General features: G+C 36.5%; 1 protein-coding gene across 5 annotated transcripts in view; it reads right to left on the bottom strand.

The window, feature by feature from the left end:
• Eps8 (epidermal growth factor receptor pathway substrate 8) overlaps positions 1 to 14442 on the bottom strand; it is a 161746-nt gene that overhangs the window by 1488 nt on the left and 145816 nt on the right. For all 5 annotated transcript variants that reach the window (XM_048787215.1, XM_048787213.1, XM_048787214.1 and 2 more), the window contains 3 exons: positions 10624 to 10846; positions 2972 to 3152; positions 1901 to 2030 (listed from right to left, as the gene is read on the bottom strand). In XM_048787215.1, the coding sequence (XP_048643172.1) occupies positions 1901 to 2030; positions 2972 to 3152; positions 10624 to 10846 (534 nt within the window). The remainder of the gene's footprint in view (positions 1 to 1900; positions 2031 to 2971; positions 3153 to 10623; positions 10847 to 14442) is intronic.

The raw sequence follows: 14442 nt of genomic DNA on the forward strand, positions 1-14442 counted from the left end.
AGGGGAGGAGATATGTGTATAATAAGTACAATAACAGGGTAAATTATCAAAGAACCCTTTCTGAGTTAAACAAGACATGGTTGCATCTTCCTTTAAGGAGACATTATTGTTGTTGTTATTGTAGTACTGGAAACTGAACTGAGGGTAGCTTTACCACTGAGCTATATCCCCAGTCTTTTTTTATTTTTGGAGACAGGGTCTTGCTAAGTTGCTGAAATTGGCCTCAAATTTGGATCCTCCTGCCTTAGCCTCCCGAGGTGCTGGGACTACAGGTATGTACCACTGTGCCCAGCTCCTCTGGATTTTAAAACAGGCCAGAGTGGGCCCAGAACACACCAAGTTTCCCTTTATACCATTCTGACCCTCTAGGAAAATGCTGACTTTTCTCATCCCCAAGCCCTACCTGCTCTCCTTATTTTCTCATAAACAGAAGTCTCTGCCAACACAGGTGAGAAATCTAAAAGGTGAATGAGATTCAGGAGAAGGGTGAGGTGAAATGGTGGTTGAGGAACACGAGAAACCTCAAGTGGTCAGCCTCTGCCTCAATTCACACTCAGGGGAAGGGACAGCAAGAGAACACAATGAAGTGGCGGGAGGGCAAGCGACAATGACAGGCAGCTCTGGAATGCAGGAGTTCAGAATCTCAGGAATACAGATTTTTCTAATAGATATATTAGAAAAGGATACTTGAGAAGTAATTTATACATTCTTTTTAAAAAATTAAAATGTAAGCTAGGCACAATAGTGCACACCTGTAATCCCAGTGGCTCTGGAGGCTGAGGCAGGAGAATCTCAAGTTCAAAGCCAGCCATAGCAAATCAGTGAAGCACTAAGCAACTTAGCTAGACCTCATCTCAAAATAAAAAAATAAAAAGGGCTGGAGGTGTGTGACTCAGTGGTTAAGCACCCCTGAGTTCAATCCCTGGTACAAAAAAAAAATGTATAGTGACAACATTGCTTGAGAAAAGACATAATTCTTATTTGTGTTCAACATACAAAAAGCCATCATCATGTCCTGATAAAGATACCCCAAGATCAATGTCTTACTTCCAAGGGACATATAATAGCTCTTGATTAAGAATACTTATAGGATTATATGCATGTAACTATTGTATACTGAGTTACTTAACTACTGAATTTATATAATATACCTGCTAGAAATAATTCTGTATCAATTTTATGCCAAAGCCTATATCTTTGAGTCCAAGCATAATTTTCATGAGGCAGTAAGAGCTATGAGATGTAACCATTGGAAACCAGTACCTTTACATAGCCTATTTTAAGTAGAGAAGGATATGAGAATCTTAAGTAAATCCAGTCTAGAAAACGTGTACTCTCCTTTCATACGGACAACTATGACTAAATAATTACTACTCAGGGCTCACTGTTTTCAATGATCTCTAGTTAATATTCTACCCCAATTATTTAGAAGTAAAACCAGGTTTAAGACACATAGCTAGGGTTTTAAGACTTTATAACCTACTAAGACCTCCAAACTAAATATTAAGAACAGGCAAAAGAGTTCTGGCCTCTTAAGGCATTTATGAACTCAGATGTGATTTTTTTTTTATTTTGGCAAAATTAAAATTTCTATAGCAGTAGTTAATGCAATAAAATGAGATTATGCTTTTTGTTCAATATCCAAAAGTATATGCTCAAGCTTTGTTATGTGAATATTTATAATAAACTAATCTGCTTAAAAATGGTCATTGATGATCTCCTGTAAAATTTACAAAAGCTGAATCAAATTTAACTCAGCTTTGTAAGAAAGGAAAATTGGCCAATGTGGACCAGGATAGTTGTTTCCAGAGCTTTCAATTTGCAGTCCATACTTTTGAATGGGCAGGAAAACACACACACACACACACACACACACACACTTTGGATTGTCAAGTCTTACCTCTAATGCAGCTTTTTGTACAGTGATTTGGCTAAAGACTCTGGCCCCTTCAGGGCACACTGTTCTCAATTCATCTTTGTTGAGAGAGAAAAGTTGCGCACCATTTAATACTCCAAGACTATTGACAGTCCTGAAATACAAAAATTTTAAAATCAGAGCATTAAAAATATTGCCTAGATAGAAATAAGAGACAAAATCTTCTGTTTCTGCTAGTAATGTTTTCGTAAGGGTTTCATACATGGAAACTCTTATGAAATGTCACTTCAGTGCTTGGTTAAAGGCAATGACAAGGGACTTTCATGATCAAGACCCAGAGGCTATACAAGATGACCGATTGTGAAACATCAAAAAGGAGCCAATTGGGTTTAGTTTTCCTATTGTTTAATATAAATTCCTTAAAATTGGGTGTTTCATAGCAGGAACAGACAATTTTCAAGTTATGAGGCAATTGACTAACCATTATTGCACCTTTCAGTTGTGCTGAATGAGTTTATAAAATGTCAGGCTTCTTAGAATATGTATTATTCAAGGATTTCATTGTATCAAATAGACATAAAGGGTCTTTAGACTTTCAGATTTTTAGATACACAGGACCTTTATTATGGGCTTAACTAAAAGAAAAGCACTATTAAGATTTTAATTGATGACAGGTAGTCAACAGCTTTATTATTTTCCTGAGACACTATACCCTGCAGCAGGAGGAAACCTATGCTACATGTCATGTCTACATGATCTGAGGAGTCTCCTTAAGATCAAAGTCCTACCCTAGTGTAACCCGATGAGAGAGAAAGAGAGCTACTACCAGAGTTCCCAGGGGCTGACAGCTGTGTAAGGGACCAATAATGAACAGATTCTACCAACAAGAAAAAGGTGGCATCAACTCATAGTTATTTCTACTGTGTCTCCCATGTTTTTTCCTTGTTAGCTATGTATAGTCACTTCCTGAGTATGGAACAAAGAATGCAGTCTGGGCTTTTATATTTTTTAGCCATTTGTGAAATGTAAATGACTCAATTGAAAATAAAGCATGCTTCACACAAAAAACTACAAAGGATCCAGAGACAGACTTACACAGGGTTAAACCCTTTTGACTGTAACCATGTCTTCACCTCCTCGGGTGTGGAATCATAGGTGATGTTGACAACTGGCACATTCTGCCGTGGCACGTGGAACTTCTTCTGAGCAGCACTCCGACCAATGGTCAGCCTGTGGATGAGCTCATCCTGTACTTCCTCCATCTGAGACTTCCTTCCTAGACACCAATAGGAAGCAGGGCATGTTTGAAAATCCCCTACATTATGTCCCTCTTTCTAGACCCCAATCCCAATGATCCTTTGACCCCAATAGGTTCACAATCTAGGGCTCCGACCATCTTCCCAGTATAAGCTCAATTACCAAAATAACTCCCTGGCTCCTCTCCTCTCTTCATTGTACTCGTCTGGGTAAAGCCTCAGCCCCAGTGAATCCACCATCCTGCATACTCTAGGCCTGCACAGCTGTCAAATGGTCCCATGTTAAATTCACCACTATTACAGTGGTGACCCTGAAGGATCTGCTCAAATCCCTAACAGTGACACTACACTTCCTTAGAGCTTCTCAATTAGGGACAGTTTCAATGCCAGGGACATTCGGCAATGCCTAGAAATATTTTTTGGTTGTCACAGCCGAGGGCAGTAAAGAGGGAAGGCTGCCACAGCCACACAGTGGCTGGAGGCCTGCAGTATGCAAAACATCCTCCAGGGCATAAGGCAGCCTCCCACCACAGGGCCCAGGTTGAGAAACCTCACCTAGACCACATATAGCTACACACTGACCCAATTATTAATATCTGACCCAATTACTTAATATCTTCTACTTTCTCTGTAAACATCCAGCTCTATTCCCTAATCCTCACCCTCAAGATCTCACATCCTAATTTCTTTTTGGGGTTTTGGGGGGGGGGGGCTGGGGAGACACCAGGGATTGAACTCAGAGGCACTCAGACACTGAGCCACATCCTCAGCCCTATTTTGTATTTTATTTAGAGACAGGGCCTCACTTTTGCTGAGGCTGGCTTTGAACTCAAGATCCTCCTGCCTCAGCCTCCCAAGCTGCTGGAATTACAGGCATGCGCCACCATACCTGGCTCACATCCTAATTTCTGAATGAAATAATGGAGTTAGAAGAGAACATCCACATGCTCCCCTAGTGGTTCTTCTTCCTCCCCACATACCTTTGCCCATTATATTACAGATGAACTGTGTCCAGGCTTCAAGGCCAGCCCATCTATGTACACCAGGCACCAAATTCTCTGCCTATTCAAATACTTTGGCATCAATTTCCCTCTTTACTAAATCATCAGTTCATTTAAATATGCTACAATTTACCTATTATTTCTCTTACCTTTAGATAAGTCTTTACTAGGTCACCTCCTAACTGCCATCCGTTTCTCTGCTCCCTTGTAAGCAAAATTCCATGAAGCATCACCTACTTTAGCTGAATCCATTCCTATTTTTCCATTTTCTTAGATTCATTGCAATTCAATTCCTCTCTCTACTACACTTTGTTAAACTCGTGGCCAATTCCTTCCTAGCCATAATCTCATTTAACCTGTCAGCAAACTTTGAAGCCAGAGATTCCTCCTTGAAACACTTTCATCTTGGGGTCTCCAGGACTCCTCACTCTTTTCCTCCTGCCTTCCTGGTAACTCCTTTTCAGTATCTTCCTCTGAATGGTCTCATCTCTGAAACTTAGTAATGTTAAAGTACACCAGGAAAAAAACTGTGCACCTCTTCTCTGCCTATACACACTCCATCAATGATCACTGTGCCTTATCTCATTTAAAAGCTGATGACTACCAAACTATTGCTCCAGTTGTTATGGTTTAAATATGAGCCCCCACCAAAGCTCATTTGTTAGACAATGCAAGGACTTTCAGAGGTGAAATGACTGTTATGAGAGCCTTAATCTAATCAATGAATTAATCTACTGATATGGATTAATTAGGTGCTAACTGTAGACAGGTAGGGTATGGCTGGCAGTATGTCACTGGGGGAGTGCCTTTGAGGTTCATATTTTGTCCCTGGTGAGCAGAGCATTCTCTCTTTGCTTTATGTTTTCCATTTCCTGAGCTACCTTCCTCCTCCACACTCTTCTGCCATGATCTTCTGCCTCTCCTTGAGCCCAGAGCAATGGAGTTGGCTATCTATGGACTAAGACCTCTGACATTGAGAACACCAAATAAATTTTTCCTTCTCTAAAATTGTTTTTGTCAGTTCTTTTGACCATGGTAGTGAAAAAGCTGACTAAAACACCAGTCCTGACTGCTACTCAGAAGTGTAGATTCACATGTTAACTTTCCTACTTAATATATTCATTGGATATCTATTAACTCTCTGAAATATACCTCAAATATAACTTTTCATACCTAAATTCTTAATTTTCTTCCTGAAGTTTTCTTTCATTAAGATTCTGGACTTATTTTTAGACTTCCCAGCTCAGTAAATTCTATCTTTCCATTTTTTCTCTAGTTAAAAATACCATGGAATTACACTACACCTAATCTATCCTAATCTCTGCCTATTAGAATCAAGTCTAATCTACTCCATTCCCTGATCCTCACCCTCATATCTCACTTAATGGGAGGAATATCCTGTTAGTACCACATCAAAATATATTCTAAATCCAGAGCTGGGGCTGTGGCTCAGTGGTAGAGCGCTTGCCTAGCATGTGTGAGGCACTGGGTTTGGTTCTCAGCACTGCATATAAATAAATAAAATAAAGGTCCATCAACAAATAAAAAGAATTAAACACACACACACTTCAAATCTAGTGATGGAGATGTAGCTTAGTGGCAGAACACTTGTCTAGTATGTGTTAGGCCCTGGGTTCAATTTCTAGTATTGCCAAAATAAAAATAAATGTATCTATCTAGATAGACAAGAAAGATGGATAATCTCCCAAATCCAAATAATCTAGATAGACAAGAAAGATGGATAATCTCCCAAATCCAAATAATTCTCCTGGACCCCCTACTCTAGTTCACAATGGCTTCCCTGGTGCTTTCAAATTTAAAGGCCATTCCAGCCTCCTTAGCCTGAAATGTTGTCCCCTAAATATCCAGAGGGTTCCTCTTTCCTCTCCTTCAGATATCCCCTGAGCTATTTAAACTATAGTCACTCCCTCCCCCAACAGCATTCTCCATTTACAGAGCTTATATTATTCTCCAAACTAACACTCTAATATTCTCTTAATATGTCACTGTATATCTATCTCCTTTCATTAAAATGTAAGCCTGAGGACAAAAGGAGATTTTCCCTGTTTTGTTTAATTCTATATCCCCAGTACTTGGGAAATGTAGTGATTCCATAAATGCTTACTGAACAAATTAATGAAGGAGGCATTCTCCTGAATTTTTTACTGTGAGAGACCTTGCAAATCATCATATACAAACCCCTTAAATAACCAGATGAAAAAATGGAGGCCAAACAGAGAAATGATCTGTCCAAGTCACATTGTTAATTAGAAATAGAATTTAGCTAGAACTACATGTTCTGACTTTCAGCTCAGGCCTGTTTTATGGTCCGAGTCATTGAGACTACCTTTGATTGATTTCACTATTGTCCTCCCCCAGCCATTTATGCTTCTGGGGAAGATGCATGGTTGAACTACCACTTTGAGGAAGCCAGGGAAAAAAGCAAGTATAAGAATGTGAATAATGTGTTTGCGTGTGCATTTTTAAAGTGTGTGTATACATACATCAGTACATTAAGTTATGTGTATATTGTTTCAAGAATTAAAAACAAAAATGTCACAATAAACAATCTGTATATTGTTTTCAAAATGTTAAAAACAAAATTACTGATACAGTAATCCAATTAACTAATCAACTTGGGAAGTGGCAATGATCTTCTCCCTCAGGGAGGTTTTTGTGACCATTATTACATTGTTGTTCTACACCTTTTTCTTTTCTTTTCAGATAAAATGTTTTAGAAAGTGTTTGGTATCCCTGTAAAATAAGGGAAAAGTGTGAAATAATCAGATAGCATTATTTCAGTCTAATTTTTTAATACCTTGAGTATTTAGGAAACCTTTTTTAGAAGTCAAAAGAAGAAAAGAGGGAGGAAAGAGGCAAAAAGAAAAAAAGGAAGAAGTACAAGATAAAGTGAGAAAAAATACTATTGATTATTGTATTTAAGTATCACATCACCTGCATTTCATTAACCGATTCTTAAATTACTACATTATACAGCGTATGAGTCTGTCTCAAAGGAATTTTTAAAAAGTACCACCACACCAAAGGATTTATTTTCTCACACACTGACTTAGCCACCACACTGAGGATCACCAGTCAGTGGTATAGTCTTCCACCAGGAAATAAAAAAGCCTCTTTCTAACATGCTCCTGGCTTTTGGTTTCCATTTTCAATGTTCAAGCACACAACAAATCAGACTAACTTCACACCTCTTTCTAAAATAACAGTTCTGATTACAACAGATTAAACTCAAATAGAAGGACTAACATTTCAATAGTGATAAGTGTAGGATCTTTGTGGATTCTGCGATAAACCAATTCAAACAGTTTATATGACACATGGCTCCCAGCAGCTACTCTAAATAGGTAACACACAGTTACACAGCAGCAAAGGGGATATTAACTGTGGCCATTTATTGTATTTTAAAAATAGGCATGATGGTTCTTGTCCACCATGACTATTCGATAACATTTTTATGGGTATTCACTTTCTAGTTCCTCCTATTTTATTTTTATGAGAGGTTTAGGCAAAAAGCAGAGAATGTACATAACATAAATGGGCATTTTTGAGACAAATCTGGCTCTCCAATATATACACAATTAAACATGTCTGTTTGATTCTAAATGATTGTTACCAAGTTCTAACATTCATTGAGAGAAAAAAATGTCCTCGAAGGAGTGATATTAAGAAATAAATAAGTTTTATAAAAAATTACTTTTGTTTAATGTCAAACTATACCTTTGAGATACTTTTAAAAAGAACTTCACAAAAGTAATTGCAAATTTTATTATTTTAAGGAAATAAGTGTATGTATTAATTTGGGGAGAGATGTTTATATTTTATATGCCAATATCATCCTTTTACTTATGAAAAACAGACTTGAAAATGATGAGTTACAATTATCAAGAGAGTTCTCTATCTTTAAAATATTCTAACTATGCCTCTTTCCCATTAGGTTATTCTTAGCTTCTTAGAGTTGGACAAAGAACAAACTGTTCCAATCCACATACTGTTCCAAATGGGGACTGGATGCTTATGAACTCTGACCGTAGGCCTGGAAAAAAGAGGACCATGGTGTCAAAGATTATTGTGCTGACCTAACAAAGGAGGGAAATGTCACAAACTTGTGGGAAGAATGAAGAAAGGAACAGTCATTTCCTTAAGAGGAAAGTTTTCCTTAGGGAAATCAATAAAATATTTATAGAACTTTCTCATCTCAAGGCCGAGGCTGTGGCTCCGTGGTAGTGCACCTGCCTGACATGTGTGAGGCACTGGGTTCGATTCTCAGCACTGCATATAAATAAATAAATGAATGAATGAATAAATAAATAAATAAATAAATGAAAATAATAAAGATCTAAAATAATAGAAAATAATCAAAGCAACTAAAAATATTTTAAAAAATAAGAACTTTTTCATCTTAAAATTATTACTTTAGTGTCTGTAAAAACCATCTTTTTGAAAAATCTACATGTAGCACATTATATTTTATTATGGTTATTCACACTTACACATAGTCATACACACAGTTGTTTTTGCTGAACAGAAAGAGCTAAATGCTTTTGTAAAATTTCATTTTTCCTTTAGTTTTCTGGTAAGATTAAGATATGAAGAAGAAGGTATTTAAATCAGCTACACCCTGGGAGAGAAAGTAATATATAAAAGTAGGCGTGTGCTTATTGTACTTAACCAGAATTTCCAGAAGTTAAATAGTAATAGTTTTAGTTCTTTTTTAAATTGTTTCTATCAAGAATGATCACAACGGAGCCAGGCACAGTGGTGCACGCCTGTAATCCTAGGAACTCGGGAGGCTGAGGCTGACGGATTACATATTTGAAGCCAGCCTCACTCAGCAATTTAATGAGGCCCTGCCTCAAAAAGAAAAAAAAAGGTGGAGGCATGAAGCTGGGGATGTGGCTCAGAGATTAAGCACCCCTGAATTCAATCCCCAGTATAAAAAAAAAATCATAACAAAATAGATATGGCTAAAACTTACTAAAATGAAAAAAAAAAACAGTAGGGTGAAAAGGATTTGAGATTTTAGTTTTTAATATGAATCAGGTATCTGATCTCAGCAATAAAGTTAATATTTGAATACGTGTGTCTGGAAGTCAGAAATGAGATCTGGTTTGAAGAATAAGCTGGGAATTGTTCTTTTTCCACAACATAAAGTATTTTAAAAAATGGAAACAGATTGAGCATTTATAGTAAAAGTATATTTATATATTCATATGGAGAAAAGAATACAAAACCTTCAGAGTCCCAAATTGACAGAACTGGATATATCCATTTTACACACACACACTCACATGCACACACTCATCTTTCTATATGAAATGTCTTCCTGGCCTCTAGTTTTCCAAGAGTTGTATATGACAAGTATAGGTAAATCAAAGTAATATTACAATTCTTTAAAAACAATTTGGATAAAAAATATTTTAAAAAAAGAAAAAATGGTATACTACAAAGTAAAATAAAAACTACCTAAGGTTTACCTCAGTTTTCAAAACTTCCTGTTCTTTCCAATACTAACAAAGATAATTCAAAGTTGGCCAGATTGTCTTTTGTGTCTTTTCTGTCAGTTTATTTAAATTGGTTTTCATAGAAACCATTCTATAAAAAATCAAATTTACATTTATGAAAATATGAACCAAACCTGCAGTCTAAATTACATGAAATCTGAATTTGAAGGGTATGTCTGAGATCATTTTTGGCAGACAATTATAGTAAGCTAGTGAGATTGTGCATTTGAGAATAACAGATATGAGAAGCAGAAAGAGGAAAACAATGATGACAGCAGAATATATCTACTGACTGCTTATAATATATCACATGGTGGTCAAATCAACCAGACTTTCAACCTCAGCATGGGTGATATTTTGGACCAAGTAATCCTGTTGAATGCAGCTGTCCTGTGCATTACAGAATGCTGCTAAACATCTCTGGCCTGTGCCCACTGATGTCAGTAAACATGCCCCAGATGATATCAAATGTCCGCAGGGGAAGGGAGAGAAAGGTAAAGTCACCTCTGGCTGAGAAGCACTGGACTAAACACTGAACATGCATTATCATTGAATTTGCACACTCATTCTATGAAAGCAGACACCATTATTTTTGTTCCCACTGTTCAGACACTAATATACAAAGAGGATTATTCAATTGTTGAAGGTCACAGGGCCAGTTAGTGATGCTTTGGTATACAAATTCTAGTATATGGAACTCCTGAGCAAGCATTCAACTGCCACAACATTGGAATATGTGTAGAAATACTTACAGGAGAGAATGGAGGGAACTTCCTGCTAATCAGAGTTTTTAAACAATGAGAAACGAGGTGAAAAATCTCCTTAATCTATGAAGACCATGCAAGTATAAAGGAGTATAGTTCATATTTAATAATATCTAATAACAACAGAATCAAGAATAAACAATATTTTACTTAACAGTGCTTTTAATTCACAGAAGAAACTTTTTTGCCTCCCTGGAAACTTACGGTCCACAGGCACTTGTTTGTGTCTCTGGCTGTCCCGAACAATGCTACCACCACTGTCACTGGAGCTGCTGTTCTGACGTGTTACATTTGCTGGGACCTTTGACACAGGAACAGGTGCTGGTACAGAAGGTGGAAGGGGGACAGGAACAGGAGCTGGCGTTGGAGGAGGTGATGGGGCAGAAGGAGTATCAGCTGGTCTTGGACCATATTCCATCCTTTGTTTCTATAAAATGACAAATAATTAACTTGAAATTTTTGAAAAGTACCTATATTTAGAAAATAAATTATACATTGACAGGACATCATTTGCTATGTATTTTAAGCTTATTTGCAAGTCTATAATAATTTTGCATATGTGTATCATACATACATACACTTCTGATCCTATATAGTGAATAATAATTAAAAATAATCTTTTAAACATTCTACATATTTGTTCAAGGTCAACATGTAAGTGTAACAAGTAGCAATGATACACCAAGAGCAAACAGTATTATAATAATAAATGTCAAGAAAACTAAATTTGGTATTGAACTCATACAAGACCAGGGTAGATCAAATGACTTCTGGTTTTACAGAAAATAATTACTAGTGATTTCAATGGCACTGGAAGTCAATGTCAATAGCATTAAGCATCACTTGCTCCTTATTTTAAATATATATTATAAGTAATTTATTAAGGAGAGGAGCAATGTTCTCATAAGGACTATGCTCTAAAATAAATAATTTTTAAAACATTGATCTCAATTATTTCAAGATATAACACTTTCTGCCACAATCTCCATGCTAATTTATTAAAATCAGAATTTTTCTTGTTAAAATGGGTATGTTGTAGGGTGGATGGTGTGAGGATATAGACATGGTCTTCAGGGCTGGGGTGCAGCTCAGTGGTAAGCTCTTGCCTGGGATACTCAAGGTCAAGGGTTTGATCCACAGCACCACACACACAAAATATATATTTCCAAACTATATTGTTATATTGTGTGCATGTATGACTATTTGACAATAAATTTCACCATTATGTACAACTACAATGTACCAAAAAGAAATACTGAGGAAAAAAAAGTTATAGTCTTTGGTTAATGTGGATGGCTGAAACTCACAAACTATAAAAAAAAAAAAGGTATGTTGGGATTTGTATTTAAAAAGGCAGATGTGATTAAAAATAAACAATGCTTCTCAATAATTTTTAAACCATAAATATTGGCTACTATAAAACAGTATGTATATTTCTTACTAAAAAACACAACAGTTAAAATTTTAAATCTAAACAAAATAATTTTAACTAATAAATAACTGCACTTATAAGAGGCTCCAAATTCTCAAAAGGCACATCTTCTTTTTAGAATCAAAGAGAGTGATGCCTTGTAATTGAGGTATGATTTAAATACTGCGCGGTGGTACAATTTAATTATCCTAAAGTTTAGGATTAACATATAAAATGCATTAAGACCTTTTGGCAATCTGGTCCTTTGATTAGAACAGTATTTATTTCTACATTTTAAATTGGCCCAAATATAAGGTAACATTGATTTCAAGTGATTCCTCCTCCCCAACTTCCACAGAAATAAAAAAACAAACACACACACCACATTTCAAAATTAAAATTACTTAGAAAACAACATGCTGGCCTTCATCATGACTGCCTTCACAGCAAATGAACAGCACCTGTGGAACTGCACGGGGAGGAGCCTGCGTTCTCCTGAGCCATCTCTTAAAAGCCAACACTTGCCAACCAGCAGGGTGGGGAAGGTGGGAAGGGAGTAAGGCAAGGATGGAAGCAGAACTGAAAGAGGGCATTATAATGCTGCCAAGTACTGGGGGAGACAGAGGGCAGGGAGGACACAGGCAGCGAGGGAAGAAGAAAAAGCGAAGAGGGGCAAGATTCTGCCCTGAAGTTAGATGGGACAGAAACAGATTGCTAATTGCCCCAGCATTCAAGACCTGAAGCATTTCTAAAATAGAAATAATATATTAGAATGCATTATTATTATTATTACTATACTCCACAAAATATTCTTCCTATATTTGGGCCAATAAGATATTTAAAGCAACCAAAATACTGCAAACATCACCAAAACTCAATACTTAGCACACACCAAAGTCACCCCAAAATATATTCAATGTTCCCTTGACCAGAATATTCTTTGCATGTAATTTCATAAAGGGTTAATGAATTCTCACATTAATGCTTCAAAAGTGTCAGAGTTTATTGTTTATAAAGCTGAAATAAACCAAAAAGCGATAGTTCTGCATTGCACGATATGATTCATATTTTCTGCTATCATAAAAAACAAGAACAGCCAGTGTTTTGCTATCCATCAAATAATGCTATGAGAAACTGAATACACTGTATGTTATTATCACAATCGAGCCTAAAGACAGGCTCACCAAATGTTCTGTGCCTCACGTCATTATCTGTCACTGCTATATAACACAACTTCATTGGTATGATCTAACAGAACAAGAGATTTTTTAAAAAATAAAACCAATATAAAAATATCCAAGCCCATGTGAAATTTTTTCATGATTTATACCATATTTACTTGCATATTTTCCTTTTTCTCCTCCTGCCTCATGCTTCCAACTTCTGACATGAAAAGCAAGAAAAAGTGTCTTCCTTGTGCTAAGAAGGCAACCAAGACAGCCAATCTGTGAACTGGTTGGTAAGCCATGACATAGAGGAAGCAGAATCAGTATTGATTGCTGACATCACTTTTGTTTCCCTCCCTATCTTTTTCACTTTACCTACTGTTCGATTTCTGCCTCTTGGCTATTTCTGCTTGAAGGTTAAAGAACTGATGACTTCAATGCGCCGTCAACTAATGGAAAGTCTTAGAGGGAAAAAGCACTATGAGCTGTTTCCTTCTGTGCCAAAGGTTCTGGAGCTCCAAATACAGATGAAATCTTGACCAACTCCTTCTAGTTGCCTGGGACTTTCTTAGTAATTAGCACTGAAAGTCTCGCATTCCCACAAACCCCTCAGCTTCAGACAAAGCTGTCAGCTTGGCAGCCTGGGGTGGACCCATGTTTGCACCATGAACGGTCATTTCCTAACTCTTACCCATTTTTTTCTCACAAATATAGAGTTCTGTTCAAGACAAAAATCTCTCCTTTTGACTTTCTCTGGAAGAAGTTAGAATTACTAGACCTCATAGGAAATTTACTTTCTTATTCATAATTAAGTTGGAATGAGTCACTTTGATTTAGCAATGAAAGCTGAGTGAGAATTCTCAAGGGTTAAAGTTATTGAGAGATGAACTGATTCATGCAAGACACTGCTTCAGGAGGGAAATTATGCAAGTAACAAGCCCAAAAAAGCCATTAAAATTGAACTGTTTTTAAAATTTTAACCTTCTCTGAATTACACATTTTTCTCTAAACTTGGTCTCTCTGGAACTCTGCAATGAAAACTAAGCACAGCTGGAACATTTGGAGGGTGTTAAGTCCAGAGTTTGAATCCAAAAAATTATATTAAAAGAATTGCCAGGAGGGAATGAGTGTGGGTTACCTCTGAGAGCTCGCCAAGTAATTGCTATTAGGAAAACGGAGCAAATCACATTAAATGAGAAAATTAACACAGGAGATGAAACTAAAATAATATCAATTATAATTTACATAAAATATCAGAAAACAGGAGCAAATTGGTTTTTGACAGTAGAATTACTTGCCCACGAATCAACCAATGAAGGAGGTTTTAAATTTATATTACTCTTATCTAGCCATGTAAAACTAATCACATCAATTATACCATAAGATAAACAGTTTAGAGTAGTATTTCAGTAGCAACTATTTGTGCATTAATCTGTTAAATATTAA

This window comes from Marmota marmota, unplaced genomic scaffold (genome assembly GCF_001458135.2).
Source record: "Marmota marmota marmota unplaced genomic scaffold, marMar, whole genome shotgun sequence".
In the NCBI taxonomy this organism is placed as follows: Eukaryota; Metazoa; Chordata; class Mammalia; order Rodentia; family Sciuridae; genus Marmota; species Marmota marmota.